General features: G+C 51.5%; 1 protein-coding gene across 4 annotated transcripts in view; it reads left to right on the forward strand.

The window, feature by feature from the left end:
* UNC13A (unc-13 homolog A) overlaps positions 1-14302 on the forward strand; it is a 62750-nt gene extending 48448 nt beyond the window's left edge. For 2 of the 4 annotated variants that reach the window (XM_061188656.1, XM_061188657.1), the window contains exons 34-42: positions 461-584; positions 3093-3131; positions 4271-4300; positions 5697-5753; positions 6135-6215; positions 7116-7263; positions 11326-11418; positions 12135-12294; positions 14002-14302. In XM_061188656.1, coding sequence (XP_061044639.1) covers positions 461-584; positions 3093-3131; positions 4271-4300; positions 5697-5753; positions 6135-6215; positions 7116-7263; positions 11326-11418; positions 12135-12294; positions 14002-14302 — 1033 coding nt within the window. Of the gene's footprint in view, positions 1-460; positions 585-1555; positions 1562-3092; positions 3132-4270; positions 4301-5696; positions 5754-6134; positions 6216-7115; positions 7264-11325; positions 11419-12134; positions 12295-14001 lie in introns of all 4 variants that reach the window. The other 2 variants (XM_061188658.1, XM_061188659.1) reach the window with 2 other exon arrangements.
* The last annotated feature ends 12888 nt before the right edge of the window (positions 14303-27190 follow it).

Genomic DNA, 27190 nt, shown 5'->3' on the forward strand with positions numbered 1-27190 from the left:
TCTCAATCCCATACAGTCAATCATGAATTCTGTTGTTTTCCCTCTCATTCCCTTCCTCTCCCTTCTGAGCATGGCCTCAGCCCCCTCATAGTCCCTGGTCTCCAACCTTCCTATTCCAGATCATCCCCCACTATGTTCTTTCAAACAGGAAAGTCTGGCTGTGTCTCTTCTCTCTTAAACACTCTCCCCACTGCCCTCATGCTAAGGCCCAGGCCTTCCTCCTAGACTTTGAGGCCCCTTCCAAGTCTAGCCCCTGCTCACCTGTCCAACCACCTTTCACTCTTCTCCCCATGCGTCATGCATCATAGCCCCATCAGACCACCCAGGGGTCCCTGTACAGGCTCTGTGCCCTCTTGCGTGTCCATGGAATGCCTTCCCACCATGCCCGTGTATTGAGAGGAAGGGGCTGCTCAGGTTAGGTCCATCTGGGCACTCTCTCAGCCCTGTCCCTTGCCCCCAGCCTGACTCTCTTTGCCAAAATCTGTGAGAAGACGGTGCTGAAGCGGGTGCTGAAAGAGTTATGGAAGCTGGTCATGAACACCATGGAGAAGACCATCGTCCTGCCACCCCTCACTGACCAGACGGTGAGGCCCACAGGGGGCCAGAGGGGACACCTGGGCTTCCTCCTCTTTGGGAGCCCAGAGAGCTTGGCATCAAAGGCATTGGGGGCTTAGAGGTCATCCAGGCACAAGGGCCATCTGAGGGTATAGAAGCCACCAGAGGTCAGTGGGGCCATTCAAAAATCAGAGAGGTCACACATGGGTCAAAAGTCATCAAAGCATCAAAGAGGTCATTCAGGGGTCATTTAAAGGTCAAGTAAAGAGATGTCTAGGGGACACAGGGGTCACATGTGGGTCAAGAGATTATTCAAAGGTCAGAGATCACCCAGAAAACAGAGAGGTCAGCTTGGGGATCAAGGCCATCCATGGGTTACAGAGGTTATAGGGGCCAGTGGGTTCATCAGGGGGCTTTGGAGGTCAATCAAGAGACAAGGAGAGGAGATACCCAGATTTCAAAGATCAGAGACCAACAGAACAGAGAGCTCCAGGAAGTCAACCAGAGGTTATGGAGAGCACCCAAGTTCGTAGAGGTCAAGCAGAGGTCAGTGGTCATCCAGAGACCAGGACCGTGCCTCTGGGACTCTTCTGGGAACAGCCCAGAGATGGCGATCTGCAGGGTTGGCGGGGGCGGGGGGCGGCGACATCTTCAGAGGGGTGTGGCTGGGCTTGGGTTCCAGGGGGGAGGTGTCGGTGGCCCGAGGACAGTGATGGCACGTGGTTGATGGCACAACACATAATGGGAGGACATTCCTGGGTGGATGAGAGAGGCTTGGGGGAGGTGGGGGGACGGGGGCCCGCCTAGAGGCAATGATGGTGGGGGAGGCTCCGGACCTCCCGGTGCCTGCCCTCCTCCTCCGGGCTGCTGGGCTGGGCTGGGGCACGGAGTCCGGGGTCCGTCCCTCGGTGCCTTCTCTGCCCCTTCCCTGGCCTCCCTGGAGACTCATGGTGACTTATTCCCCCCTCCCCCACCGCCCTGCCCCCATCACGGCTGACAGATGATCGTAAGTAGAGGCCCCTCTGTCCGTCTGTCTGTCCATCCGCTCTGTGTCTGGACTCGGCCCACCGCGTGGCTGCACCTCCCCACCCAGCGCCCCCTCCTCACCCACTGGCCCCCCATCCACTGTCCCACCTCCCGCCTAGATGTGCCTGTGTCTGTCTGGGGCGGGGCATGGGGAGGGGCGGGGCCGGGAGGGAGGGAGGCCACGCCCACCCCCAATTATAAGTACGAAGGAGGGGCCTCCCGCCTCCCAAAACCCGGGCCGGCACCTTCACATCTGCCCACATCCTTTAGTTAGAATTCGCCCTTACTCCCATGCTCAGACACCACCAGGATATCTGGGTCCCCGAAGCTAGAAGGAAGTTCAAAGTCAATGGAGCTCCTCTGACCTCTCTTTTCGGCTCTGAACTGTTAGTAGCCGCCCAAAATACAGGTCCTCACCACCCTGGTCTGTATAGCTGATCAGTGCAGACCCCACCACCAGCCCTGCTCACCCCACTTCCACCACACATACTAACACACAAGAATCCCAGACACACACCCAGGCACCCAGGTGGGGGACGATGTTGTGACTCCTTGGTGTCAGGCAGACTTGGCATCAAATCTCAGCCCAGCCATTCTGTGACCTTGGGAAGTCACTTCACCTCCCAACCTCCATTTCCTTGTCTGGAAAAAGAGGTTAATTGTAGCAGCTCTCTGAGTGTTGTTGTGAGAACCAAATAGGATGATGCATTAAAGTGCTCGACTCAGTGACAGACTGAGGCAGTGCTCACTAAATTAGAACTAATATTATTGGTGGTGGTGGTAGTATGTAGACACATAGGAGGGCAGAGATCAGTTAAAACCACTTTAGAGTCCTCTTTTGTAGGCAAGACAAGGCTGTTACAAGATTTCACCTTGTCAAAAGTTTGCTAGTGCTCATCTCACTTCTTGTGGCTGCAGTGTGGGTCTTTGGCTGTAACTACATGGTGACAGCGTACCCAACTACAGACAATGCATTTGTGGGTAGAGAGCTAAGCGAATTCACATTTATTGAGGATTTCCTGTATTCCAGACCTCATAGCTGTTGTTTCAGCTCACCTTCATGACAACCCTTTGAGTGACATGGATATTATTATTCCCGTTTTTCAGATGAGGAAAGCTGAGGCTCAGAGAGTCACTTGCTCAAAGCCACATAGTAAATATATGCCAGAATCAGGATTCAAAGTCATGTCTGTCTGAATATGGAGCCTATTTGCTTTCCTGTTGACTCAAGAACCAAGAGCCTCATATATACAGTAAATGTAAATGGATTATATTTTGGCAGCAACTTCTCTCTCTCTGGCTCTTTCTCTTTCCTGTCTCTCTGACTCTCTTGCCCCTTTTAAGAGTCAGTCATTAAGGCACACACACAATCCCCCCAGCAACGCTGTTACCAGCCCTCTGTGCAGTGCAGATGCCCTTTACTTCCTGTCCCCATGAGTATGTGTTATCACTCTGGATTCCCATCCCACACAGCTTGCTAGGTTGATCACCTTGTGACATTGTCTCTGCAGGGCAACCTCTTGAGAAAACATGGCAAGGGATTAGAAAAGGTAATGAGGGCCTCGTCTGCACTGAGGTCCCAAGCTCTGGTGTCTGGGTGTGTGTGTGTATGTGTGTGTCCACTTGTATGGGCAGAAAGGCCAGCTGGGGGTCATGGGTAGGAGGAGGGTATCCTAACGAAGTCCCACAAAACCAGAAGTCAGAGACAAAGTGATTCCCCAGGGACATGGCTTAGAGTGTGTGTGCGTGTTGGTGCGCAGACAGCTCCTGCCCTCTCACGACAATACCCAAAGGGCTTATCCCAGCCCTGGGCTCAGCTGAAATTCTGTGGCTTCAGGAAGGGCCCAGACACTGGACAACTGCCCTGGACTGAGACATGTTTTGTTTTGTTTTGTTTGTTCTAATGGGTGTTCGTTATAAGGAGATAGGAGCTGTGGCAACACGTGAATAGTTGCCCTTGCTGTGCAGTCATACAGGAGCTATCATGCCTGTGTGCATACAAGTGGGGTCTCCACTTCATGAACATGGGTTGTAGGACTTCCCAGCTCACTCATCCAGCCCTTTGGGGAGCACATGCAATATGTCAGGCACCATATACATGTACATACATCCCTGGGTGGGTGGAGAGTGCGTGGGTTTATGTGTGTAATTGTGCACGTGCGTGCAAGTGTTTAGTAGTGCACGTGTGTATTTTAGCTTGTGAATTCTTCTGCACATGTGTGTGTCTTTGTATGTTGATCTGGGGGGTTGTGTGTGCATAAACTTTCTGCACACCCATGGATGTGCCTGGGTGTGTGTCTGTGTGTTGAGTGAACTGGTGATACCTGTTAGTACGCTTCTTTTAGAGTCAGGCCTGCTGGGGTAAGGTCTTGGGAGTTGGGGGAGGAGAGACTCTGAGCCTTCTCTTCTTTCCCCTCCCCAAGGCACCCCATCTTGGGGCAGGCTGACAGTGGGATTGGGCACCTGTCCCCAGGTGATGGACTGATTCTAGCCTCCTGACAGTCCAGAGTCTGGCCCCAGGACCCCACCAGAGGACAAGGGAAGGTGCCTAGCTGGGGAGGGGGTCCAGCATTAGACCCAGAACCTGGGAGGGAGCTCGTGGGCTGTGCTTTGAGGGGGCAGGGAAGTCCCACTGAGTATCCTCTCAGCAGCCACCCGAAATCTGACCTTCGCCTGATTCTCTCCACAGGGCAGGGTGAAATTGCCAAGCCACTCAGATGTAAGACCAGCCTCTCCCTGTCTGTCTGGCTCCCACCCCAACCCCTACCTACCCCCCACCCTACCCCGTACCTTCTTCCACCTCTGTGATCCGTGCCATCCGGGGGTGTACCGTGACCCTGTCTGTTGGTCTCTTCTTCCTTTGTCTGTCTGGCTTGTTCGTGAGGGGTGGCGCGGGGAGGGTGGCAGGTGGGGAGGAGGGTGCTGCAGGGGAAACCAAGGCCCAGGCTGGGCTCCCGAGTGACTGTGCCTTGTGACAGCCTTGGGGAATCACAGACAAGGAATAAGAAGAGTAGCGACAGCCAGGATGCTAATAATAATACCAGTAGTGGCAGGGTGACCAGATCCCACTGGCCAGCTTGGAAAAGCATCAACGTGATTCCAGACATCCCAGCTGTAAATGGCCCTCCTCCCTGTCTAGCCCTGCCTAGGACCCCCAGACCACCCCAGGACCCAGTAATTCAGGACTCATAACTTCACTGATACTCAGCTCCCTCCACAGCTGTTATCCCCTAAGCTAGTGTAGGTGCCCTTATTAGCCAGGGGAGGAAACTGAGGCCCAGAAAGGGCCAAGGACATGCCTCAGGTCACCCAACATAGTGATGGAGGAGGCAGGACATGCAGCTTCCAGGCCACGACCCCGTCTCCCCTAACACTGCCCGTGACCTCGAAACCAAGTGATAAGAACCGTGAACACTGAACAAAGACACGATTAGTCCCAGCTAAGCTGGGATATGATTTCCCCTATCAAGATGGGAAAACTGGGGGTCAGAGAGGTTAAATGACTTGCCCAGGGCCACATAGCAGAGCTGGGATTTGAACCCATGCCCACCCGGTTCATCGGAGCCATAACCAGGATGTCATATTGCTGATGTCTGTTTTGGGGAGGAGTGGGGGCGGGGTACTGAGGTGTGTGTTAAGGGGGAGGATTCTTCCTTTAAAAGGTCAGATTAACAGGCCCCCCAGATTACTGGGGAAATTCTTCTACAGAGGGAATGGGCCCATGGTGGGTAGTGGTTTTCACTACACAGAGCCCATCCCATAGTTTTCTCAAGGCTCCATGACTTGGGGCTGGCAAGCCCCACCCATACCCACAAGCACCATCACAGCCCGCTCTCTGTTTTCTTCTCTCTCCCACAAACCTGGGGTCATGGTGGAGGTGGCAGGATGGGTAGCACCCCACGGGACTGAGATTTCTGGAGACAAGGTCACCATCTCCTTCTCAGCACTTCCTGGGGGGCTCCAGACCTCTGTCCCCAGGACACAACCATTGCCCTGCCCAGAGCCTTTGGACAAGAACCAAGATGGCGTCCAGGGCTGGGGTGTCAGTGGCGGCTTGGGCACTGGGCAGAAGGACCCCCCACCCTCACCCGGGTTATGTCTGTTGTTACATACAGGGAACCCAGATGATCTTCAATGCAGCCAAGGAGCTGGGTCAGCTATCTAAACTCAAGGTGAGGCCAGGGGTGGGGGCAGGAGATTGGGGTGGGAGGCTTCTCAGGGAAGAGGTCCCAGAATAGTGGCATGCTTTGCAGGCTCAAAGGACAGAGACCCTACTCAGACTGGCTTAATCACAGTGTATTTGCTCAGTGTATTGAAAAGAGGTGCAAGGTTCAGCTTCAGATACAGCTTGATCAAGAATACAAATAATTTATTTGACAAATATTTATTGAGCACCTGCTGTGTGCCAGCCACATGCTAGGCACTGGGAACACAATGATGAAAAGACAGACCCACTATCCAACTCCTCAGAGTTTAGCAAGAATGAGACCCATAGGCAGATCCCCAAGGCAGAATTTGCTCTGCCCACCTGGACACTCTCTCCATCCATCCAGGACCACATGGTACGAGAAGAAGCCAAGAGCTTGACCCCAAAGCAGTGTGCAGTTGTTGAGCTGGCCCTGGACACTATCAAGGTGAGAGGCCACACCCCTGCCCATCCCAGATGGGGCAGGCAGAGGGTGTGGCTGGTGTGGACATGGACCTAGGCTCAAACCCACCTTAATTCATTCCATTTATAAACACTCCCTGATGACCCTTCTATGTCAGCTCCAGGCTGGCTGATGGCAGGGACTTGAGGAGCCCCAGGCTGGATGTCAGCTGGATGTAGACACCCCCAGCCCTGTGGGGTCAGGACAGGGTAGAAGAAAAGATGGGAGAGCCCAGGGAGGGGGCAGTAAGGGCTTTCTGGATTAGAAGGCATGTGGGAGGTGATGGGGTTTGAGGAATGCATAGAAATTCACAAGGCAAAGCAACAGCATTCTAGGCAGGGAACCAGTCCATGCAAAAACATGGAGACATGAAAGGGGCCGTGGTCTCCATGAAATAAAAAGCGTGAAAACTACTCTGAAGGAAATGTTTTGTTGAAATGGAGAATTACAGCACAACAGGGTTGGCAACACATTAAGTTGGGGTGGTTAAGGGAAACTCCTTGAAACCTTAATCAAAGAAAGACAGGGAGCCAGCCATGGCAAAATAGGGAGTGGGGGTGGGGCTGGGAGGGCCTTCCTGCCAGTGAGCATAGTAAGTGCAAAGGCCCTGAGGCAGGTATGTTCTAGGGAAGACTTTTGGAAAGAAGGCTGGGAGGGGTGCAGGGCATGGGTGTCATTCTGAGGGTGCTGGGAGCCCACAGGCGCGTTTGGGGCAGGGGTGGAGGTGAGGGAATAGCAGGACCTGGGTGTTCTGAAGATCTGCCCTGTCATGGTGTATCACAGCAGAGGGCAGCAGAGTGGGGGAGGGGGAGTTGGGGCTGCCCAGCCCGATGCGCGGGTAGGGGGTCCCGCCAGCCTTACCTCTCTCCACCCTGTTCCCCACAGCAATACTTCCATGCGGGTGGCGTGGGCCTCAAGAAAACCTTCCTGGAGAAGAGTCCAGACCTGCAGTCCCTGCGCTACGCCCTGTCCCTCTACACGCAGGCCACCGACCTGCTCATCAAGACATTCGTGCAGACGCAGTCGGCGCAGGGTAAGGAGCCACTGGTTAACGCGATGACAATCCCCGCCTGCAGGGGCAGCCGAGCCCCTTTGACTCACCTCCTCTGTGATGTCATGGGTCCGGGCCGAATTAACAGCTCCGGGGCGCACCTGAGCTCCATGGTGTCACCAGGCCAATGAGCGATCTACAGCTCGTAGGGGCGGAACCTATGACGTCATTGGGCCAGGCGGGGATGATCTCTCCTGGGAAAATCCATGACGTCATGGGGTCAGGATGTGATTGAAAGCTGTGGGGCGGGATCTCTGACGGCCAGGACTAGGGAGTGATTGACAGCTCTGGCAGGGGCGGGACCTCTGACGTCACGCGGCCAAGGAATGATTGGCAGCTCCCGGGGAGGGACCCCTGGGGGAATGGTTGAAAGTACCCCAGGGAGGGACCTCTGTACTGTCAGGGGCTAAGGAATGACAGCCCCAGAGATGGGAGGGACCCCGACCTGGAGGGGGCGGACGGAGAGGGAGTTCTCATTTCTCAAATTCTCTCTTTCTCTCTCTCTTCTCTTGCCTCTGTCTCCCGTCCCTCTCTGAGTTCGCACACAGCAGCTGGGGCTGGGGGGCAGAACTCCAGGGTCCTAGTTCCCCTCCCTGGGGACCACCCTTTTCAAAATTGGCCCTAAGAGTGCAGACAAGGGAGAGAAGTTTGGCCGCTGACCCAGGTTTAGTTCCCGCAGTGGAAGAGGAGGCCGGGGTGAGGGGAGCTAAACCCTGTGGCCACAAGCGGCCCCCTTCCCCCCGAGTCAGCCCAGGGCCTAGGGCCCTGGGCTTCGTGCCCAGCCCACGCTGCTGCTTTTAGTGTCCCTGGTGTCCCCCCGGAGCAGGAGGCTGTCTGTCTGTCCGTCTGCAGCTGACGTTTCTCTCTCTCTTGTTTCTCCTCCCTCTCACTCGCCGCCCCCTCTCCGCGCCTCCGCTGCTCCCCGTCACGCACACTCGCCCTCCATCCTCGCCTCTCGCTCGCTCGTCTCTTCCCCCCACCACTCGTCCCTTCCCTCCTTTCTCCACCTCCCCACCGTGATTAGTCCATGGTGGAAAAGGGACTAGGTTTACCCTTAGTGAAGACATTTATCCTGAGAAGGGTACGTGCTTCCGCCGCCCACCCGCGCCCAGTGCCCGGTGCCTGCGCCCCTCCCGGCCCGGCTAGTAAAAGGCCCGTCCTTCCGTCTCCCAGGCCTGCGGGGCCCCGCCCAGACCCGACTGGCTGCGAGGGGGCCGAGGCGGACAAGGGGGAAGGACGGCTTGCTGGTTCCACATGGGGAAGGAGAAGCGATTCGAGTCGGAATCCGTTTCTCCCTAGGTGCTTCTCTTAAACCAGATCCCGGGTCCCCCCAGACTGGCGCCTGCCGGGTTAAGAGCGGGCTCAGATTACAGCTCTGCCACTCCATGGCTGGGCGCCTCTGGCAACAGGCTGCCTCCCTGAGCCTCAGGTTTCTCATCTGTAAAATGGGAACAGTCAAGGACCCTAATTCATAGGATTATTTTTAGGATTAGATGAATTAAATTTAGCCCTGAGACTTTCCTGACAGGAAAGTTCCTGACGTGTACTGGGGGGCAACAATTGTTAGTTGTTTTATTATTATTGTTTATATGATTATTATGATAATGATTATTATTATTATTGATGTCACTTTTCCGAGAATAGAAAACCAACATTTTTTAGGCTCTAACTCTGGGTCAGCCCTTGTGCCAAGCATTTCTCAGGGATTCTCAAAAACATTCCTCCTGGTCGCTCCACAGGGCGTCCATCATTCCATAGATGAGGAAGCTGAGTCTCAGAGGAGATTAAGCCCTTTGCCCAAGGAACCTTCCCCTGTAGGGGGTGTCCGGGACTTGGGGAGTGGGGATGGGGTTGCGGAAAGCACAGAGAAGCCCGCGAAAGACCCTTCCCCTTGGAGCCAGCAAACCACGGGATGGGGGTGCCCAGCACTGCTCCCCTCCCCCTTCTTACTAGCTTTGGCCATGATCTGACCCCTCACCCCACCCACTACTGTCCGACTCTTCCCTGGCACCCCTCAGTCTGGCCCGGATTGAGCTTGCTGTGAAGCATCAGCCTGGGGGTGGCGGGTGAGGCTGAGCATGTGACTGGTTGGGGGAAGAGGGGTGGGAGCCTGAGATGACAAGGAAGGCAGCCTGGGGTGGGCAGCGAAGATGAGGGTGTGCAGGGTCTTCAGGCCCCTCTGCCCCCTGAGCCTCGGTCACTTTCTGCCCAGAGACAGGTAACCCGGTCAACCTTGGACTGACCCGTTCTCCTTCCCCACATCCACCCCTGCCTTTCCCCCTGTTCCTCCCCCCATGCATGGGGTGCTCCAGGTGTGGGGAGCTTCCTGAGGGGCAGGGGAGGGGACTGGTGGGGGTGCTGACGGTCACAGGTCCCCAGGCCCCACAGGATGCCCTTCCCAAGAGTCACAGAGGGAGGAATGGGGACAGAAGCTTTTAAACTGCTCCTTCAATGATCCCCATCAGAACTAATCAATCAGGATGCTTGTGGTGGCCAGAAACTGAAGCGTACCTTATCCTGACTCAGGCAGACTAGAGAATTTGTGAACCTGTAACTGAAAGATTAGGAATTGATTTGGCATCAGTAATAGCTGGATCTAGAGTCTCCAACAATGCCATTGGTCATTGGTCTCTGTTGAGACCTCTGTGGGGTGGACTCTCCTCTCATTGGGTAGAGTCAGCCTTGCCAGCCTAACCAGAGAGAGACTCTTTCCTAAGAGTTACAGCAAAAGTCTCAGGGCCAATTTCTATTGGCCCAGCTTGGGTCACATGACCATCCCTGAGCCAATCACTGCAGCCATGGCTGGGGAATGCTCTTATTGGGCAGCCGTGGTTCGTTTAGCCTTACCTGAAGTGTGAGATGGAGCCACAAGGTCTGAGGTGAGGTAGGGACATTTCTCAATGGAAACTTGAGATGGTCTATTGGAAAAGGAATGGCAGGGAAAATGAAAGATTTCTCTACAGGCTGTCACTTCAGGAGAGCTGAGGATTCTGGGTCATGTTATCACAGTGTGTTGGAGGAGTAGTGAGGAAACCTCTGAGGCTGGAGCTGACGTGGCAAGGGTAAGAGTGGAGGGAGGTGAGGCAGGAGAGGTAATAGTGACACATATCAGGAGTGACACTGAAGGTCATAAAAGGACTTTGATTATTTCAGAGTGAGATGGGAGCCATGGGAGGATTTTGAGCAGAGAAGGGACATGATCTGAGTTAGGATTTCTCTGGCTGGTGTATTGAAAGAAGCTGAGAGGAGGGTGCAGGGAGACAGGGAGGAGGCCACTGCAATATTCCAGGTTGGCCTAGTTGGCCCAGGGACAACTCCTATTGGCCTATCTTGGGTCACATGACCATTCCTGAGCCAGTCACTGCAGCCATGGCCAGGGAATGCTCTGATTGGGCAGCCATGGTTCATTTAGCCATACCTGAAGTGTGAGATGGAGCCAGAAGGTTGATGGGGGCTGGACCAGGATGGAGGCCAAGGAGGTGGGCCAAATTCTGGATGTATTTTGAAGGTAGAGCTGACAGGATTTTCCACTGTACCAGTACTTAGGGAGGAAATGAAAACAAAAAAGGGGTTGAGGGCTAAGGAACCGGGTGCCCCAACAGTTTGAAGATCAACAGAGGAGGAGGAAATGGCAAAAGAGGGTGAGAAGGAGTGACTAATCTGTAGGATGAGAACCTGGAGAGTGTGGCCTTGTTGCAGCCAAGAGGAGAAACTGAGGCACAGAAAGCCAGGGTATCAGATGCTGCCAAGATGGTGTGAAAGATGAAGGCTGAATTTAATGACAGGGAGTGCGAAAAAGGACATTAGGCTCAGAGAAGTTAAGAGATCTGCCTGAGATCGCACAGTGAGGCAGTGAAAGGCTAGAACCCAGGATTCTTGGCCTCCCTAAGAACACCCATCTTCCCAGCCCACCCTCAGTGCCACCCTGTCACGGCTGATGACCTGGTGCCGCCAGCACATGGTGGGTGGGAGGCAGTCCAGGTCCTTTCTGGTGGGTGGGAAAGAATGAAGCTCATGCCAATCATCCTCCCCTGCCCCGCCCAGGCTCGGGTGTGGAAGACCCTGTGGGTGAAGTCTCCGTCCATGTAGAGCTTTTCACTCATCCAGGAACTGGGGAACACAAGGTCACAGTGAAAGGTGAGTAACCTGAGGTGGGAGGGAGAGTGCCTCAGCCAGGATGCATTAGGTTCTAAGACAGAAAACCAAACTCAAAACTGGCGTAAGGAAGAAATTTTTTTTCATTAAAAAAAATGTTTTTATAAAACTGAAAATTCCAGAAGTCATCACCTTCAGGCATAGCTGGATGAAGAGGTACAAAGAGTGTTACAGAACTCATTCCACTTAATCTCTCAGCTCTGCTTTCCTTTTGTTGGCTTTTATTTTCTAATTAGAACACAGATTGGGCTGTCTTAGCCAAGGCCTAAAATAACAGTGGCTTAAACAAGATAGATGGAATAAAGCTTTCTCTGAGGTAACTCCGAGGACAGTCAGCCCAGAATTGATGTAGAGGCTTCACAGTGTTGGGGATCCAGGCCCCTGACATCTTTTGTTGTACTTTTATCCCTAATGTGCTTTCTTCCTCTGTAGGGTCCCAAAGAACTCAGCCCCCATCAGCATCCCACCTTGCAGCTAGGAGAAGGAGAAAGTTTAGGGCATTCTCCCTGCCTTTTAAGCCACAACCTGAAAGCTGTACGCAGCACTTCCTCTTACATCTCATTGGCTGGAAGTTAGTCATATGGCCACGCTTGGCTACAGAAGCATTCTGGGAAATGTAGTCTTTCAGACAGGCTTTGAAAACCACAACTGTGTACTGGGGGACCCTAACCAATCTTACCTTCTAATTCCCCCAACAGTGGTGGCTGCCAATGACCTCAAGTGGCAGACTTCTGGCATTTTCCGGCCATTCATCGAGGTCAACATCATCGGGCCCCAGCTCAGTGACAAGAAACGCAAGTTTGCGACCAAATCCAAGAACAACAGCTGGGCCCCAAAGTACAATGAGAGCTTCCAGTTGTAAGTCTGGGATGCTTTGGGGAGAATGGCAAGGGACATCTGCTATCTGAACCTCAGGGCCCACCAGGCGGGAGGGATGTCTGGTGGGCCTGTGGTACCTAGGGACAGGAACAGGAGGGATCACATCCTAGGCGGGTATGCTGGGAAGGGAGGCACCTTAGTGCAGGAGTGACATCAGTGAGGGGACACCAGGATGGAGGTGACCACCTTGGGGGGCAGAGAGATCCCAGAGGGCAGTGAGTGTGATATAACCGCATGATGCGGGCTCATGAAGGGGAGGAGTCTGGCCAGAAGGAGCATGTTGGGCAGGGGCATTTCTGGGGCTGGAGATTCTGGTCTGTTTAAGAGGCGTGGTTGGTCATGATGGGGCAAGAGGCTTGTGGGTGAGGGGCTGAGGGGCATAGGCATGGACCTGCTCGAGTCAGCAATGAACTCTGTCAGGGCTATTGGGGCAGGTCATCTGGAGGAGTCTGCTCTGGGGGACAAGAGTGGAGTGTGGCTTGGTCCAGGTCATGCGGATATGTGTCATATGGGCAGGGCTGTGGTCACATCTAGGTGGGGCTTCCTAGGTCAGGGGCATCAGGGTCTAGAGGAGCAGATGATTTATGGGGAACACAAACAAGTCTGATCAAGGTGTACAGAGGGGTTATCTGGGGTGGGGGTGAGGGTCGGCGGATCTTTGGATCAGGTGTGAGCCTCACTGGGGCAGGGTAACATTGGGGGGTGTTCTTGGGGGACAGAGTACAGTGGGGTAAGGGGGCATCAGAGCTGGGGGGAAGTGGGGGCCCCTGAGGGACAGGAGCCTGGCCAGTCCTGTGAGGGGAGAGCTCTTGGTCAGAGGACTTTGGAGAGGTAGGTCACCTGAAGCAATACTTGGGAGCAAGAGCACCGCCTAGGAGGGGGCAGATGTCTCCTGGGGTGGGCCAAACTAGTTGAGGGCTAGGAATGTAGCCTGGAAAGGAGACGCAAGGGATCGGTGTGCGTGTAGCCTGAAAGAAACGAGTTCTTGAGTAGCCAGCATCAGGTCAGGACCCAGTGGCACTGGGGACTTTGTAGCCTGGGGGAGGGGGAGGAGTGCTGGAGTGGGTAGTGACTCATGGTGAGACATCTTGGCAGGGTTATATGGAGAGGCATCTTGGGCGTAAGACGGGTAGGCTAGGGAGCAGGGGAGAGGGGCCACGTCAAGGGGAGAACTTGGGTTCAGATGGGAGCCTGGTAAAGGGGCTTCTTGGTGTCATATCTGGGGTAGGGTGGTGGAGGCAGAAGCTCAGCTGGCTGAGAGTGTGGGTGCTGGTATCACGGGGTGGGAGCATGGCCTAGCCAGAGGAGTCTGGAGGAAGGGTCTCTTGGGGATGGGGATGTGGCTCGGCTGGAGGCTGAGAGTAGTTTGATGGGGGCGTCCTTGGGTGAGGGAAGGAGGAGAGACTTGGCAGGGACAGTGCTGGGGATGGAAGTTGTCAGCTGATGTGGGCGTGTCCCAGCGCGGGGCTATGGGGCCGGACATCTGGGTCAGGGGTGGGGCCCGGCCTAAGTGGCAGGTTATGAAAATAGGAGGCCACTCAGTGTGGGAGTGGCCCACCTCAGAATGCCCCAGCTCAGAATGCCCGGGTGTGGGCATGACGAGGGGAGTGGGGAAAGCGGGGATCACCGGTAGGGGCGTGGCTGGTCAGTGGGCGGGACCTGTCCTCACGCCCCGCCTTCCCACAGCACGCTGAGCGCCGAAGCGGGCCCGGAGTGCTATGAGCTGCAGGTGTGCGTCAAGGACTACTGCTTCGCGCGCGAGGACCGCACAGTAGGGCTGGCCGTGCTGCAGCTGCGCGAGCTGGTCCAGCGCGGGAGCGCCGCCTGCTGGCTGCCGCTTGGCCGCCGCATCCACATGGACGACACGGGCCTCACGGTGCTGCGCATCCTGTCGCAACGCAGCAACGATGAGGTGGCCAAGGAGTTCGTCAAGCTTAAGTCGGACACGCGCTCCGCCGAGGAGGGCGGTGCCGCGCCTGCCCCCTAGCGCGGGGCACGCAGACGGGCACCACTGCGCCTGCGCAGAGCGCGCGGGGCGGGGCGGCGTCCGCGCGCTGGGACCTCCCAGAGGGCGAGTCTCTGCGCTCTGTGTTGAGGTTGGGCTGCCCCGCGCCCTGGATTTAGTTCCCCCTCTGGGGAAAGGTGAATGGCAACGCCCCGCCCCGCCCCCTCAGGAGGCCACGCAGTGGGGCGCGAGGAAGGAAAAAGCCACGTCCCCCTACTTGAGGCCACTCCCCCAGCGTCTAGGGGGACTTTCGAGCTGGGTTGGGAGGAAAACACACCCCCTAGTAAGGAGACCAGGTCCCAGGGCTGTGGTACCGGGAGGCTCTATCTCCTGCCCCATGGCAAAGCCATAAGATGGGTCCCCAACCCCTGGGGCCCAAGATCAATTTGCCAAGTATGGAACTCTCAGCTCCCTCGAGGGGCAGGCCCTGGGCAAGGGGCAGGGCTTCCTGGAGCGCCCCCTAGGGTGGTCTGGGGCCTGGAGGGACTAGGGTGGTGGTTGGAGGGCCCCCGGGTGTACCAGAGTCCCTTTTGATGTTTGTGCAAAAAATAAACAGGGAACGGGGGAGGATGGAATTTCAAAAGCACATGCGCCCTTGGGCGCCCAAACCCTGGGGACCAAGGGGTCGGCTCTGGGGCACCCGCGCCGCCCCCACTTCCCTATGGGGGTTTGCCTCCCTTTTTCCCCCCACATACCCAATCCTCATATCATAGAGTTCAACTCACCCATTTGACAACAAAACTGAGGCCCGGAGAGCTGCCTGAGACATGCCGAGGGTCCCAGTGCCACACCCTCTCCCCACTCCCTTTGGCCTGTGTGCCCCATTGAAGGGTGGGCTGAGATCGGATGACCCGATACAGCTCCCCATTGCTGCTAACCCCCCTTAGGGGACCTCCCCCAACCCTTAAAGGGATGGGGGTCCTGGGCCAAGGCCCCCAGTGCCCCCTCCCACCTCTGGTTGCCAAGCAAAACCCCTGCCCTCAGCCCTTTCCAGTGGGACCCCAGGGGGAGATACCCTGAGAACTCTTGACCTCCCGCCAAAAAAGAGTGAAGATTTGGGATTCCCTGGACCCAGTCCCCTAACCCAACCCCTTCTTCCTCCCCCAGAATGCTCCAGTCTGGAAAGAACAGAAAGAGACCAGAAACTCTAGGGGGGGGGGGGGTGTGTGTGTGTGTGTAAATATACAAACTTGCTGGGAGCTTCCTCCCCATAATCCTATTCATTCATTCAAACACACAGGTCACAGGATACCCCAGGTGGGGCCTCTAGCTGCCTGAAACTCTTCCTCCTGCAGGGATGTTGGGGCAGTTTGGCCAGAGTCAAATTTCCCCATTTTAGCGCATGCAGGCATTTTGGGAAACATTTTGGGAAAGGTTGGCACAGCTTTTCTTTGCCCAGAATCTGCTTTTCCACGTTGGACCAGCGTGTGTATGCCATGGGATTTTTTTCTGCCAGAATGATAAATACAGGATTGTGCTGTGCTAGGGAGAAATTAAAACAGAGGGATGAGATGAGGATTAGCTGGGCTCTTGGAGTGGTGGAGGCTACATCAGATGGGGAAGGTGAGGGAGGGCTCTCTCTGGAGGTGAAAAGTGGGAAGGAACCACCCATTGGAGAGGAAAGAGCTCCAGGCAGCAGGAACAGCAGGTGCAAAGGCTAGGAGGCAGGCTGACTTGAAGCATAGCCAGGTCGGCGTGGCTAGAGCTGAGCCAGCGAGTGGGGTACTGGGGGATGGTGATGAGGTTGGGGACACCTGCAGAGGTATCAAACCAGGTCTTGTACGCTGCCCTGAGGAGTTTTGATTTTACCCTCAGAGGCTTGGGAGGCCCCAGGAGATTTTAAAGCTGAGGAGGGTCTGATTTCAGGTTTTGAAATCTCCCTCTGGCTACGTCATGAAGAATGGACTGATGGTGGGGAGGAGAGGACAAAATGCTTTCAGGACACTGAAATTAATTCTTGGAAAGACTTTGGAGTATATATTTAAAACTCTGCCTTAGATGAGCCCCAGGGTCCCTGGGTACAGATGTCCCAGTTGTGCACTGCCGAGGGGTTGAGCATCTCTAAGGAGGCCACGTGCAAATGGAGTGTTGTCTGTTTATGATAATGGTTTCCCCATCCGTGAACAAGAGTCTGGAAGAAGCGACACTATTTTCTCATTTACCCGGAAGTATTTGTGTGTTCCTCTAAATTCAGGCAGGTTGAAGTGACTGAAGGTTCTGAACCAGAGATTAGGACGAAAGTTCTCATTTAGGATGGTGGGGGAGGTGGGCCCCAGCCAGGGGCAAGGGACAGGCTGAGAGGTGGCTTGGGGAGAATGTGAAGTCTCCGTCACAAGGCCTGAGAGGCAGATTTGAACTTCAGACCATCCAAGAGGTGGAGGTGGGCTGGTCGGTTCACTTGGAGTTGAAAACACCAGCGACACCCAAAGGGGAGGTAATCTGTGATCTGGGGTGGGTTCTGAAAGATTTTTTGGATGACTGGCAGGAGAAGAGGGAGCTGAGCTTCTGCCGGAGAGAGCCAAGGTATTTCCCAAAAGAGTCATTGGGAGGCTCTCTGGTCAAAGCGTGCGCGCGCGCGCGTTCCTGTGTGTGTGTGTGTGTGTGTGTGTGTGTGTGTGTGTGTGTGTGTAGGATTCCGCAGCACTGGCCCAGGCACATGGAGGAAGCCTCAGGGAGTATTTGTCGAATGACACTTTCTGACTCCCAGGCTAGAACTGTTTTGGAAATTTCCTCCCTCTTCTTTCTCCCAGAGAACTCCTACTCATTCCTCAAAACTCATCACAAATTTTCCCTTCTGTAGAAAACCTTCTCTGATCCCCCTCAGGACTTCCCCAGCCTCTGTCCCTCCTCCTCTGTCTGTCCCTTCCCCAGCCTCTGTCTCTGATGCCATGGGGCTAGGGGTGTCTGTGAATGGCTCTCTGGGCACAGGGGGATGGCAGGGAGGGGATGCCTAGTTGAATTATGTCTCGGGCAGGGGGTTCTGTGTGTGCCCATGCATCCACGTGTGTGTCTGTCCATACCAGCCTTCCCCTCCCACACAGATCTGGGCACTCAGGAGATCTTCCAGCCAGACTGGCTGAGCCACAGGGCACAGGGTGAAGAGAGGACAAGAGGGGACTGGAAGTGCTTGAAATCAGGATGTTCCTGTATTGGAACAAGGAACAGGGCTTTCCCCAAGGCCACTCAGCATTAGATGATACCTTTGGGCTTTCACCACTTCACCTGAGGTTCCTGGGGTTCTGGGCCCAGGTGGGGTCTTGGGGTTGCATTTGGACCTCACTCCATGCCAGGAGCTCGCCCCAGATTTCCATGGATCAGGGAAATAATAAAGTAGGCTTGTATTGGGATTGGGGGGATGTAACATTGAGGGACATCTTGGACAGAGCCAATCCCCCCTCAGAAGGGACAGAGACAGAGTAAGGACACAAAGAAGAGCAGGGAGGGAAGGAGAGAAGGGGAAACAGACAGATGAACAAGGGAAAAAATCAAGAGGGTAAGATCACGCCGGATAGGGACAGCCAGAACTTTGAAATGGAGAGAGAGAGATTCAGAGATGGGGAGATGCAGAGACAGAGAAGGGAGAAAAAGCAAAAACAGGTTTCTAGAAGGAAGAGGGTCCCCTGCTCTCTCTGGCTCTCACCAGTCTGTCCTCGAAGGATTTACCTAAAATGAGGAGGCGCCCAGTCGCATCCCCCAGTCCTGATTCTCAGGCACCACAGCCTGAAACCTCACCATGCCTCCATCACAGATGAGAAAAAAAAAAAATTAGCCAACTAGAAATCCTTGGGACCTCTCTCAGCTGCGACCTCAGAGACCTTTCTGTCCCCCCCAGCGCTGTCCATCTTACAGGTGGGAACACTGAGGCACGAGGCAGAGTGGAGGCAACCTGGAGTTGCCCCAACTCTGCTGCGCAGGCAGAGAATGGGGGAGCTCACTGGGGGGGCTGGTCCACATCATGACCCCTGCTGTCCCCTGAACATCCTTTCCTAATTATTGTCAAGGACCAAAGTCGTTTTCACTGACACGTGTTGCTCTTCTCTTTGCCTTTTATTTTTTTTAAAGAGACAAATCAAGTTGATGGTGTTAGGTAAGACCCCCTCTATCTTCCCCCTGCCCGCCACCCAGCCACAGTGGCTCTCTCCAGGCACAGGTCACAGGCAGAGGGTCCCTATGCATCCCTGGCCACACAGCCAGGGGGATTCAGACCCCAACCCTGGCCCCGGCCCCCTAAGACCCCCCCCCAAACCCGGCCACGCAGTCCAGGGAGGTTCTTCCTCCACACAACTTCTCTTAGCATGTGATTGCAAATGTGAACTCAAGACACTGTTTGTCCGTTTTAATTCCATCCTGTTGGTCCGGCATCTGCACAGATGCCCCCATTTCTCTGTAAATATGTGACTCGGAACAAATGTTGAAAATCAATGAGAAGTGGTCATGAATGCATGGTGTTGAGATGTTTTGCACTATTCTGAATTTTTGGTCTCTGTAAAAATATTTTATTAACAGCAGACATTAAAAAAAAAAGAAAAAGCACACAGCCTCAGATGCATGGTGGCCTCCTTCCCTCCCCTATTGGCAAAAAAATCACGTAGCATCTACCATGAGCAGCCACTGCTGAATACACTTCCCGCCCGCGAACGCAACTCATTACAACTACCATGGTCCCATTTTACAGAGAAGGAAAACATGCCCCAGGGGCAGAGCCAGGATCTGAACCCAGGATACTGGGCAGCTGTTGCTCTTAGCTCAAGCAAGTTAGGACACAAATGCCAGGGACACACTCAAATTCCACCCACACCCCCATGTTTGGAGGTTTTCTGTTTCGTTTTTTGCTGTAGCAGGTGAGAATCTCATTTCATAAACTTGGATGTGCAAAGAAGGAAGCTTCATTTTTCTACACCTGAATTTGACTTCTCTTTTGAGCCCCCATCCCACCAGGGAGCAGAAACGGAATCTTATTCAGCACAGGGTTTCCTCGGTAAGGTCAGGAGTTTCCTCCTAAGGTTTCTTCCTTAGGTTTCCTCCTAAGATCTGGAGTTGTTTCCACATTTGAGTGGCCAGGGCAGGGGCCATGGGATCCATCACTGGGAGTGAGTTTGATGAGTGCATTTGGCTGCAAGTAAGAGACACAAGGACTAAAAGAAAGGGACTTTCCTGGCGGTCCAGTGGTTAAGACTCCACACTTCCACTTCAGGGTGCACGGATTCGATCTCTGGTTGGGGAACTAAGATCCCACGTGACACGCAGTGTGTCCAAAAAAAAAAAAAAACTACAACAAACACAGGGATAACCCATAGCTCAGCAACTCTGCCCTCAAGAGACTCTTGCACATGGGTAAGATTGGAAGCAGCCTCAACGTCGTGGTATCTTCACAAAGGGAGAATATGATACAGGTGTGAAGTGGATAAGCCACAGGTGTCTGCATGACGTCAGAAGGGGTAGCCTGCAGGTCCTGAGCATCCCTGCACATTCTTGCTGACTGTGCCAGACTGCAGACATGTACTTCTCCCAAGACCAAGCAGTTTCCGTAGCTAAGCACATAGGCTACTCAGCATGACTTTTTTTTTTTTTTTTTGCCGCACGCTGTGCAGCATACGGGATCTTAGTTCCCCAACCAGGGATCGAATCCGTGCCCCCTGAAGTGGAAGCGCGGAGTCTTAATCACTGGACCACCAGGGAAGTCCCCCGACAGCATAACTTCTGAGTAACTGTTTGATCCCTGATGGAGGGAAGCTGGCTTGTTTGCTGCTTTCTACAAAAAGTTCTCAGCCCTTGACCCTGTGTCCCTCAGCATGTGGGGTCCATCGTGTCACCCATGGGGCTTGGGGACTGAGGCTCATGCTGCTTGCTGCCCTGTGAGGAATAAACCATCTTGCTCTGATGCACTGAGTCCCACAATTGACTCCACACCTATGGACGAGGGACAGGCTTACTTCTCTAGGAAGTGAGCTTCTTCATTCTGACAAATGACATGAATGAAGTGTGATGTTGAGTGAAAAAAAGTCCCAGAAGGCTTCAAAGAGCATTACACTACGTTTATAAAGCTCAAAAGACATACAAGATACATCCACAGAGATTTTGTTTAAGGATAATTGTGTGATTAATAAAAAATAATAAGCACAAAACTAACGGTTAAAAAATTGAGGATTCTACCTCATACACATCAGGCTACTATCAAAAAACAAAAACAAAACAAAACAGAAAACAAGCATTGGCAAAGATGTGGCGAAATTGAAACCTCTGTGCACTGTAGGTGGGAATGTAAAAGGATATAGCTGCTGTGGAAAACAGTATGGTGGTTCCTCAAAAGATTAAAAATACGGAATGTAAATTGGTGCAGCCACTATGGAGAAGAGTATGGAGGTTCCTTTGAAAACTAAAAATAGAGTTACCATATGATCCTGCAATCCCACTTCTGGGCATATATCTGGAAAAGACAAAAACCCTAATTCAAAAAGATGCATGCACCCCAGTGTTCACAGCAGCACTATTTACAATATCTAAGACATGGAAGCAACTTAAATGTCCATCAACAGATGAATGGATAAAGAAGATGTGGTACATATATACAATGGATTATTACTCAGCCATAAAAAGAATGAAATAATGCCATTTGCAGCAACATGGATGGACCTAGAGATTATCATACTAAGTGACGTAAGTCAGAAGTAGAAAGACAAATACCATATGATATCACTTATATGTGGAATCTATAATATGACACAAATGAACTTATTTACAAAACAGAAATAGACTCACAGACATAGAAGACAAACTTATGGTTACCAAAGGGGAAAGCGGGGGGGGGATAAACTGGGAATTTGGAATTAAGAGATACACACTACTATATATAAAATAGATAAACAACAAGGACCTACTGTATAACACAGGGAACTATATTCAATATCTTGTAATAACCTATAACTGAAAAGAATCTGAAAAAGAATATATATATATAAGAATATATATATATATATAACAGAATCACTTTTTCTGTACACCTGAAACATCGTAAATCAACTATACTTCAATTTAAAAAATTAAAAATAGAATTACCGAATGATCCAGCAATTCCACTTCCGGGTATATGCCCAAAAGAAGAGAAAGCAGGGTCTCAAAAAGATATTTGTACACCCATGTTCATAGAAGTGTTATTCACAATAGCTAAAACATGGAAGAAACCCAAGTGTCCATCATCAGAAGAATGGATAAGCAAAATGTGGTCAATGGAATATTATTCAGCCTTAAAAAGGAAAGAAATTCTGCAATATGCTACAGCTGGATGAACCTTGAGGACATTATGCTGAGTGAAATAAGCCAGACACAAAAAGACAAATACTATATGATTCCACTCATACGAGGTACTCAGGAGTAATCAAAATCATAGAGACAGAAAGTATAATGGTGGTTTCCAGGGGTTGGGGGAAGGGGAGAATGGGGAGATAGTGTTTAACAAGTACAGAATTTCGGTTTTATAAGTGAAAAGAGTTATGGAGATGGATGGTGGTGATGGTGGCACAACACTGTGAATGTATTTAATACCACTGAACTGTACACTTAAAAATGGTTAAGATGGTAAATTTTAGGTTATGTGTATTTTAACACAATTTTTAAAAATGAAGGCTTGAAAAAAAAGAAACACAAAACCAAGGGCAGTGATTGCCTCGGGGAGTGGGGGAGGCAGGGAGGTAGGAACAGGGAGCAGGGAAGTGTGTGTGATGATATTGATGAAGATCTAGTGCTTAGTACACAATGCCATGTGGGCCTCTGCACAGGACAGCTGACAACATGGCATCTGGCTTCATCGGAGAGAGAGAGAAATCCCAGTCCTTTGTAACCTAATCCTGGAAGTGACATCCCATTACTTTTGTCATAATCTATTGGTTAGAAGGGAATCACAAAGTCCAGCCCACGTCAAGGGGAGAAGTTTACACAAGGGCTTGAAAACCAGGCAGAGATGATTGGGGGCCATCTTGGGGGTTCCCTAACTATGGCCACATTTCCCTTGATTTCAAATTCCTGCTTTAACCCTGAGGCTTACAGGACTTTGGTTTCTGAGCCTGAGGCATTTTGGCCTGCTTTTTCTGCTGGAACAAATGCATCGGAATTGAATGACAATAGAGCACAACCCCCCATCAGAAATAAATTGGAAGGATAATCCTGCTACAGGTTTACAAGGGCTCCACTGATGATTTTCATTAAAAAAAAAAAAAAGAAAGAAAGAAAGAAATGGGGTTTCTGTGTCAAAAAATAAAAGTAAAGCATTTGAGGATCCTGGCCTACCCAACATGAAACTATACACAAAACCCAACTCTAGGCGTATTAAAGATTTAAATGTGGGCTTCCTTGGTGGCGCAGTGGTTGGGAGTCTGCCTGTCAATGCAGGGGACACGGGTTCGAGCCCTGGTCTGGGAAGATCCCACATGCCATGGAGCAACTAGGCCCGTGAGCCACAATTACTGAGCCTGTGCGTCTGGAGCCTGTGCTCCGCAACAAGAGAGGCCGCGATGGTGAGAGGCCCGCGCACCGCGATGAAGAGTGGCCCCCGCTTGCCGCAACTAGAGAAAGCCCTCGCACAGAAACGAAGACCCAACACAGCCAAAAATAAATAAATAAATAAATAAACAATGCGTTTAAAAAAAAAAACTTAAAAAAAAAAAAAGATTTAAATGTGAAAAGCAAAATGATAAAGATTTTAGAAGTCAATGTAAGAGAATAGCTTCATGACCTTGACACAAGGAAAAAAATTTAAACAAGACACAAAAAGCGTAAAAGGAAAATACAGGAAAAGATGATCAACTCAACACCATTAAAATGAAGAATTTCAGTTCATCGAAAGACACTGTGAAGAGAGTGAAACGACAAGGCAAATACTGGGAGAAGATATTTGCAACACACGTGACCAAGAAAATAATAATATCTGTAAAGAAGTCTGAATCAATAAGGGGCAGATCACATCCTGTTGAAAAATGGGCTAAAGCATGAATAGGCATTTCCTGAATGGAAAACTTGATGGCTGATAAAAATATGGAAAGACACTCACCTCTCCTGGTAATCAGAGAGTGAAAATGAGAGCCACAGTGAAATTGTATTACCAGGGCTGACGTGGCCCTATGGGACCATCTTTCCATCTTGCTTCTTCCAGCTCAGGGTCCAAGATGGCTGCTCCAGCTGGTGGTAAAAGGGAAGGGTCTGGGGCTTCCCTGGTGGCGCAGTGGTTGAGAGTCTGCCTGCCAATGTAGGGGACGCGGGTTCGAGCCCTGGTCTGGGAAGACCCCACATGCCGCGGAGCAACTCGGCCCGTGAGCCACAACTACTGAGCCTGCGCGTCTGGAGCCTGTGCTCCGCAACAAGAGAGGCCGCGACAGTGAGAGGCCCGCGCACCGTGATGAAGAGTGGCCCCCACTTGCCACAACTAGAGAAAGCCCTTGCAAAAAAAAAAAAAAAAAGGGAAGGGTCTGAGGGGGGCAAATCTTGTCCCTTTAGGTAAGACTGAGAGGCTGTGACCATCACTTCCACTAGGAGTCGTCAGACCAGAACCTCATTACTGCATGTGCCTAGTTGCAAAGGATGCTGGGAAATGTATTCTTTGCCCTGAGCAGCCATTTCCCCAACCAAAGTTATAGTTCTGTAGGAGAAAAGAATGTTTATTGGGGCAAAAGTAGAAGTTTCTACATGGTCCTACTGTATAGCACAGAGAACTATATTCAATATCTTATGATAAACCACAATGGAAAAGAATATTTTTCTAAAAAGAATGTATATATATATGTATATGTATAACTGAATCACTTTGCTGTACAGCAGAAATTAACACAACATTATAAATCAACTATATCTCAATAAAAAATATATTGATTTAAAAAAAAACTAGAAGTTTCTGCCAGCCGACCCAGCTCCCAAACTCATCCAACCAGGAGTCAACAAACTTTGTCTGTAAAGAGCCAAATAGTAAACATCTTAGGCCATACAGTTTCTGACACCACTCTTCAACTCTGCCGCTGTAGCATGAAAGCAGCCACACATAAATGAATGGCGGGGCTTAGTGCCCAGAAAACTTTACCTGGAAAAACAAGCGGCTATAGTCAAACAAATCTTTGTCCTCACATGTTCAAGGTAGCACTGTTCACAATAGCCAAGGGTTGGAAACAACCCAAATGTCCATCAACAGACGAGTGGATGGACAAAATGCATTCCATATAGTGGAATATTATTTGGCTTTAAAAAACGAATGAAGCACTGATGCATGCTATAATGTGGATGAACCTCAAAAACATGATGAGTGAAAGAAACCAGACACAAAAGACCACATAGTATATGATTCCATTCATATGAAATGTTCAGAGGAGGAGACAGAAAGCAGATTGCCAGAAGCTGCAGGGAGGGGGAACTGGGGAGTGACAGTTAATGGGTACAGGGTTTCCACTGGGGTGCTGAAAATATCCCAGAACTGGACAGAGATGACGGTTGCATAATTTTGTGCATGTATTAAATGTCACTGAATTGTACACTTTAATTGGTTAATTTGATATTATGTGAATTTCACCAAAATAAACACTAATAAATAAATATATTTTTTTAAAAAGACGTGTAGCGGGCTTCCCTGGTGGCGCAGTGGTTGAGAGTCTGCCTGCCAGTGCAGGGGACGCGGGTTCGAGCCCTGGTCTGGGAAGATCCCACATGCCGCAGAGCAACTAGGCCCGTGTGCCACAACTACTGAGCCTGCGCGTCTGGAGCCTGTGCTCCGCAACAAGAGAGGCCGCGATAGTGAGAGGCCCGCGCACCGCGATGAAGAGTGGCCCCCACTTGCCACAACTAGAGAAAGCCCTTGCACAGAAACGAAGACCCAACACAGCCATACATACATACATACATACATACATAAAAAGAATGTAAGCAGACAAGAATAGCATTAAAAAAAAAAAAAAAAAAAGACGTGTAGCAGCTATGGAACACTGGATGAGAGTTCCTCAGAAAATTAAACATAGAATTACCATATGTTCCAACAATACATTTCTGGGTGTATACCCAAAAGAACTGAAAGCAAATATGGAAGAGATACTTGTACACCTACGTCCATAGCAGCTTTATTCAGAATAGCCAAAAGGTGGAAGCCATCCAAGTGTCCAGTGGCAGACGAATGGATAAACAAAATGTGATCTATACTTACATGCAGTGGAATTGAGGCAGGAGATAGATGGGCCCCAGGCTGAGCAGCTGAAGTCTGTCCCCTGTGGGCAGATACTCTAAGATAAAGATAATGGCAGGGGGAGAGAGAAGCTGAGTCCTGCCTGGATAAAAGATAAAGAGACCACATATTTCTCATTCTTGAGGTCAGGGAGAACTTCCTGACTACACATGCCCAGAAAGGCTCCTCGGGGGCCAAAAAAGGAGGGGGGGGGTGCCACCCCATATTAGATGGTGTCAACCTTCCCACAGGCCTCTACGCTGGAATTCTTCTTGGCTAAGAGATGCGCGTGCACACAGGGGAGGACCCTGAGTTATACCAAATACGGACTCAGAGCCAGGCAAAGCCAAGACGATTGACCAGAGGAAACCCAGCAGAAATGCCCTGTATAAATGATTCGAACTACCACGAAGGCGCAGCTCTCTCTCTGAGCCCACCCGTGCGTGTCTATTCACATGTACTCTTTTTTTCCTCCTAGTAAACACTTTACTTTTTTCACTACTTTCCGTCCCATTATTGAAATTCATTTCTACAAAGCAGACAAGCCAGGGCCTTGTCACTAGCCACTGGCCCTCGTAGTCTGGTAGCTAGGATTCAGTGCTCTCACTGCTGTGGCCTGGCTTCAGTCTCTGGTCGGGGAAACTGAGATCCTGCTTCAAGCCACTGCCGGCCGAGGCTGCCCAAGATCAGAATATTATTCAGCCTTAAAAAGGAAGGAGATTCTGGCTCCCGCTACAACATGGATGAACCCGGAGGGCTTTATGCTGAGTGAAAGAAGCTACATACAAAATGACAATTGCTGTATGATTCCACTTATATGAGGTCCCTAGAGTCATCACATTCATAGAGACAGAGAGTAGAAGGGTGATTGCCAGGGGCTGGGGGAGGGGAGAACGGCGAGTTAGTCTTTACTGGGGACAGGTGTTCAGTTTGGGAGGATGAAAAAGTTTGGAAATGGATAGTGGTGATGGCTACACAACAATGCGAGTACATTGACTGCCATGAGATTGCACACTTTAATATGGTTAATTTTATGTTACCTGAGTTTCATCTCAATAAAAAAACCACTTTTTTTTTAAACAACAAAACATGGCTGGCCAGATTCAGGCCATAGTTTGCCAACCCCTGACTTAATCCATTCTTCTTCAACTTCCCCTCCTGTTTCTCCCCACTTTTCCCAACCTTAAGCTAAACTCTAGCACCGCCCTTATGCTCACACCACCCTCCAGTCTCACCTGAACCCTCTGGTTCAGCCTCTCCCGCTCCTCCCCTCCCCCACCCGCCTTAAACTACCGTAATCCCGCCCCCACTATTTACCCAAGCCTCCTCGTCACGACACCTGCCAACAGGGCAAGACCACCCAGGGAATGTCAACAAAATGCACAGTCAGTTCCCGGAGGGTGTAACACAATTATGTGATTCATGACCTACGTAAGATTACATTTCACTCCATAATTTGTTAGATTGCATTATAATTATTCTGCTCCTAACCCTGCAATTACATAGAATGGTTGCTATGATTATGCAGCCTGCAATTACACCATCATTCTTACCATCACCACAGCGTACAGTCATAAACGAGGGGGAGTGGTGGGTTGACGTCAGCACCCACTCCCACCCAACCCCTTTCTGGGCAGAAGCTGCACGCTGGAAGAGGTCCCTGCAGCTGTGCCTGTGCTCCG

The sequence above is a fragment of the Eubalaena glacialis genome, chromosome 4, assembly GCF_028564815.1.
Source record: "Eubalaena glacialis isolate mEubGla1 chromosome 4, mEubGla1.1.hap2.+ XY, whole genome shotgun sequence".
In the NCBI taxonomy this organism is placed as follows: domain Eukaryota; kingdom Metazoa; phylum Chordata; class Mammalia; order Artiodactyla; family Balaenidae; genus Eubalaena; species Eubalaena glacialis.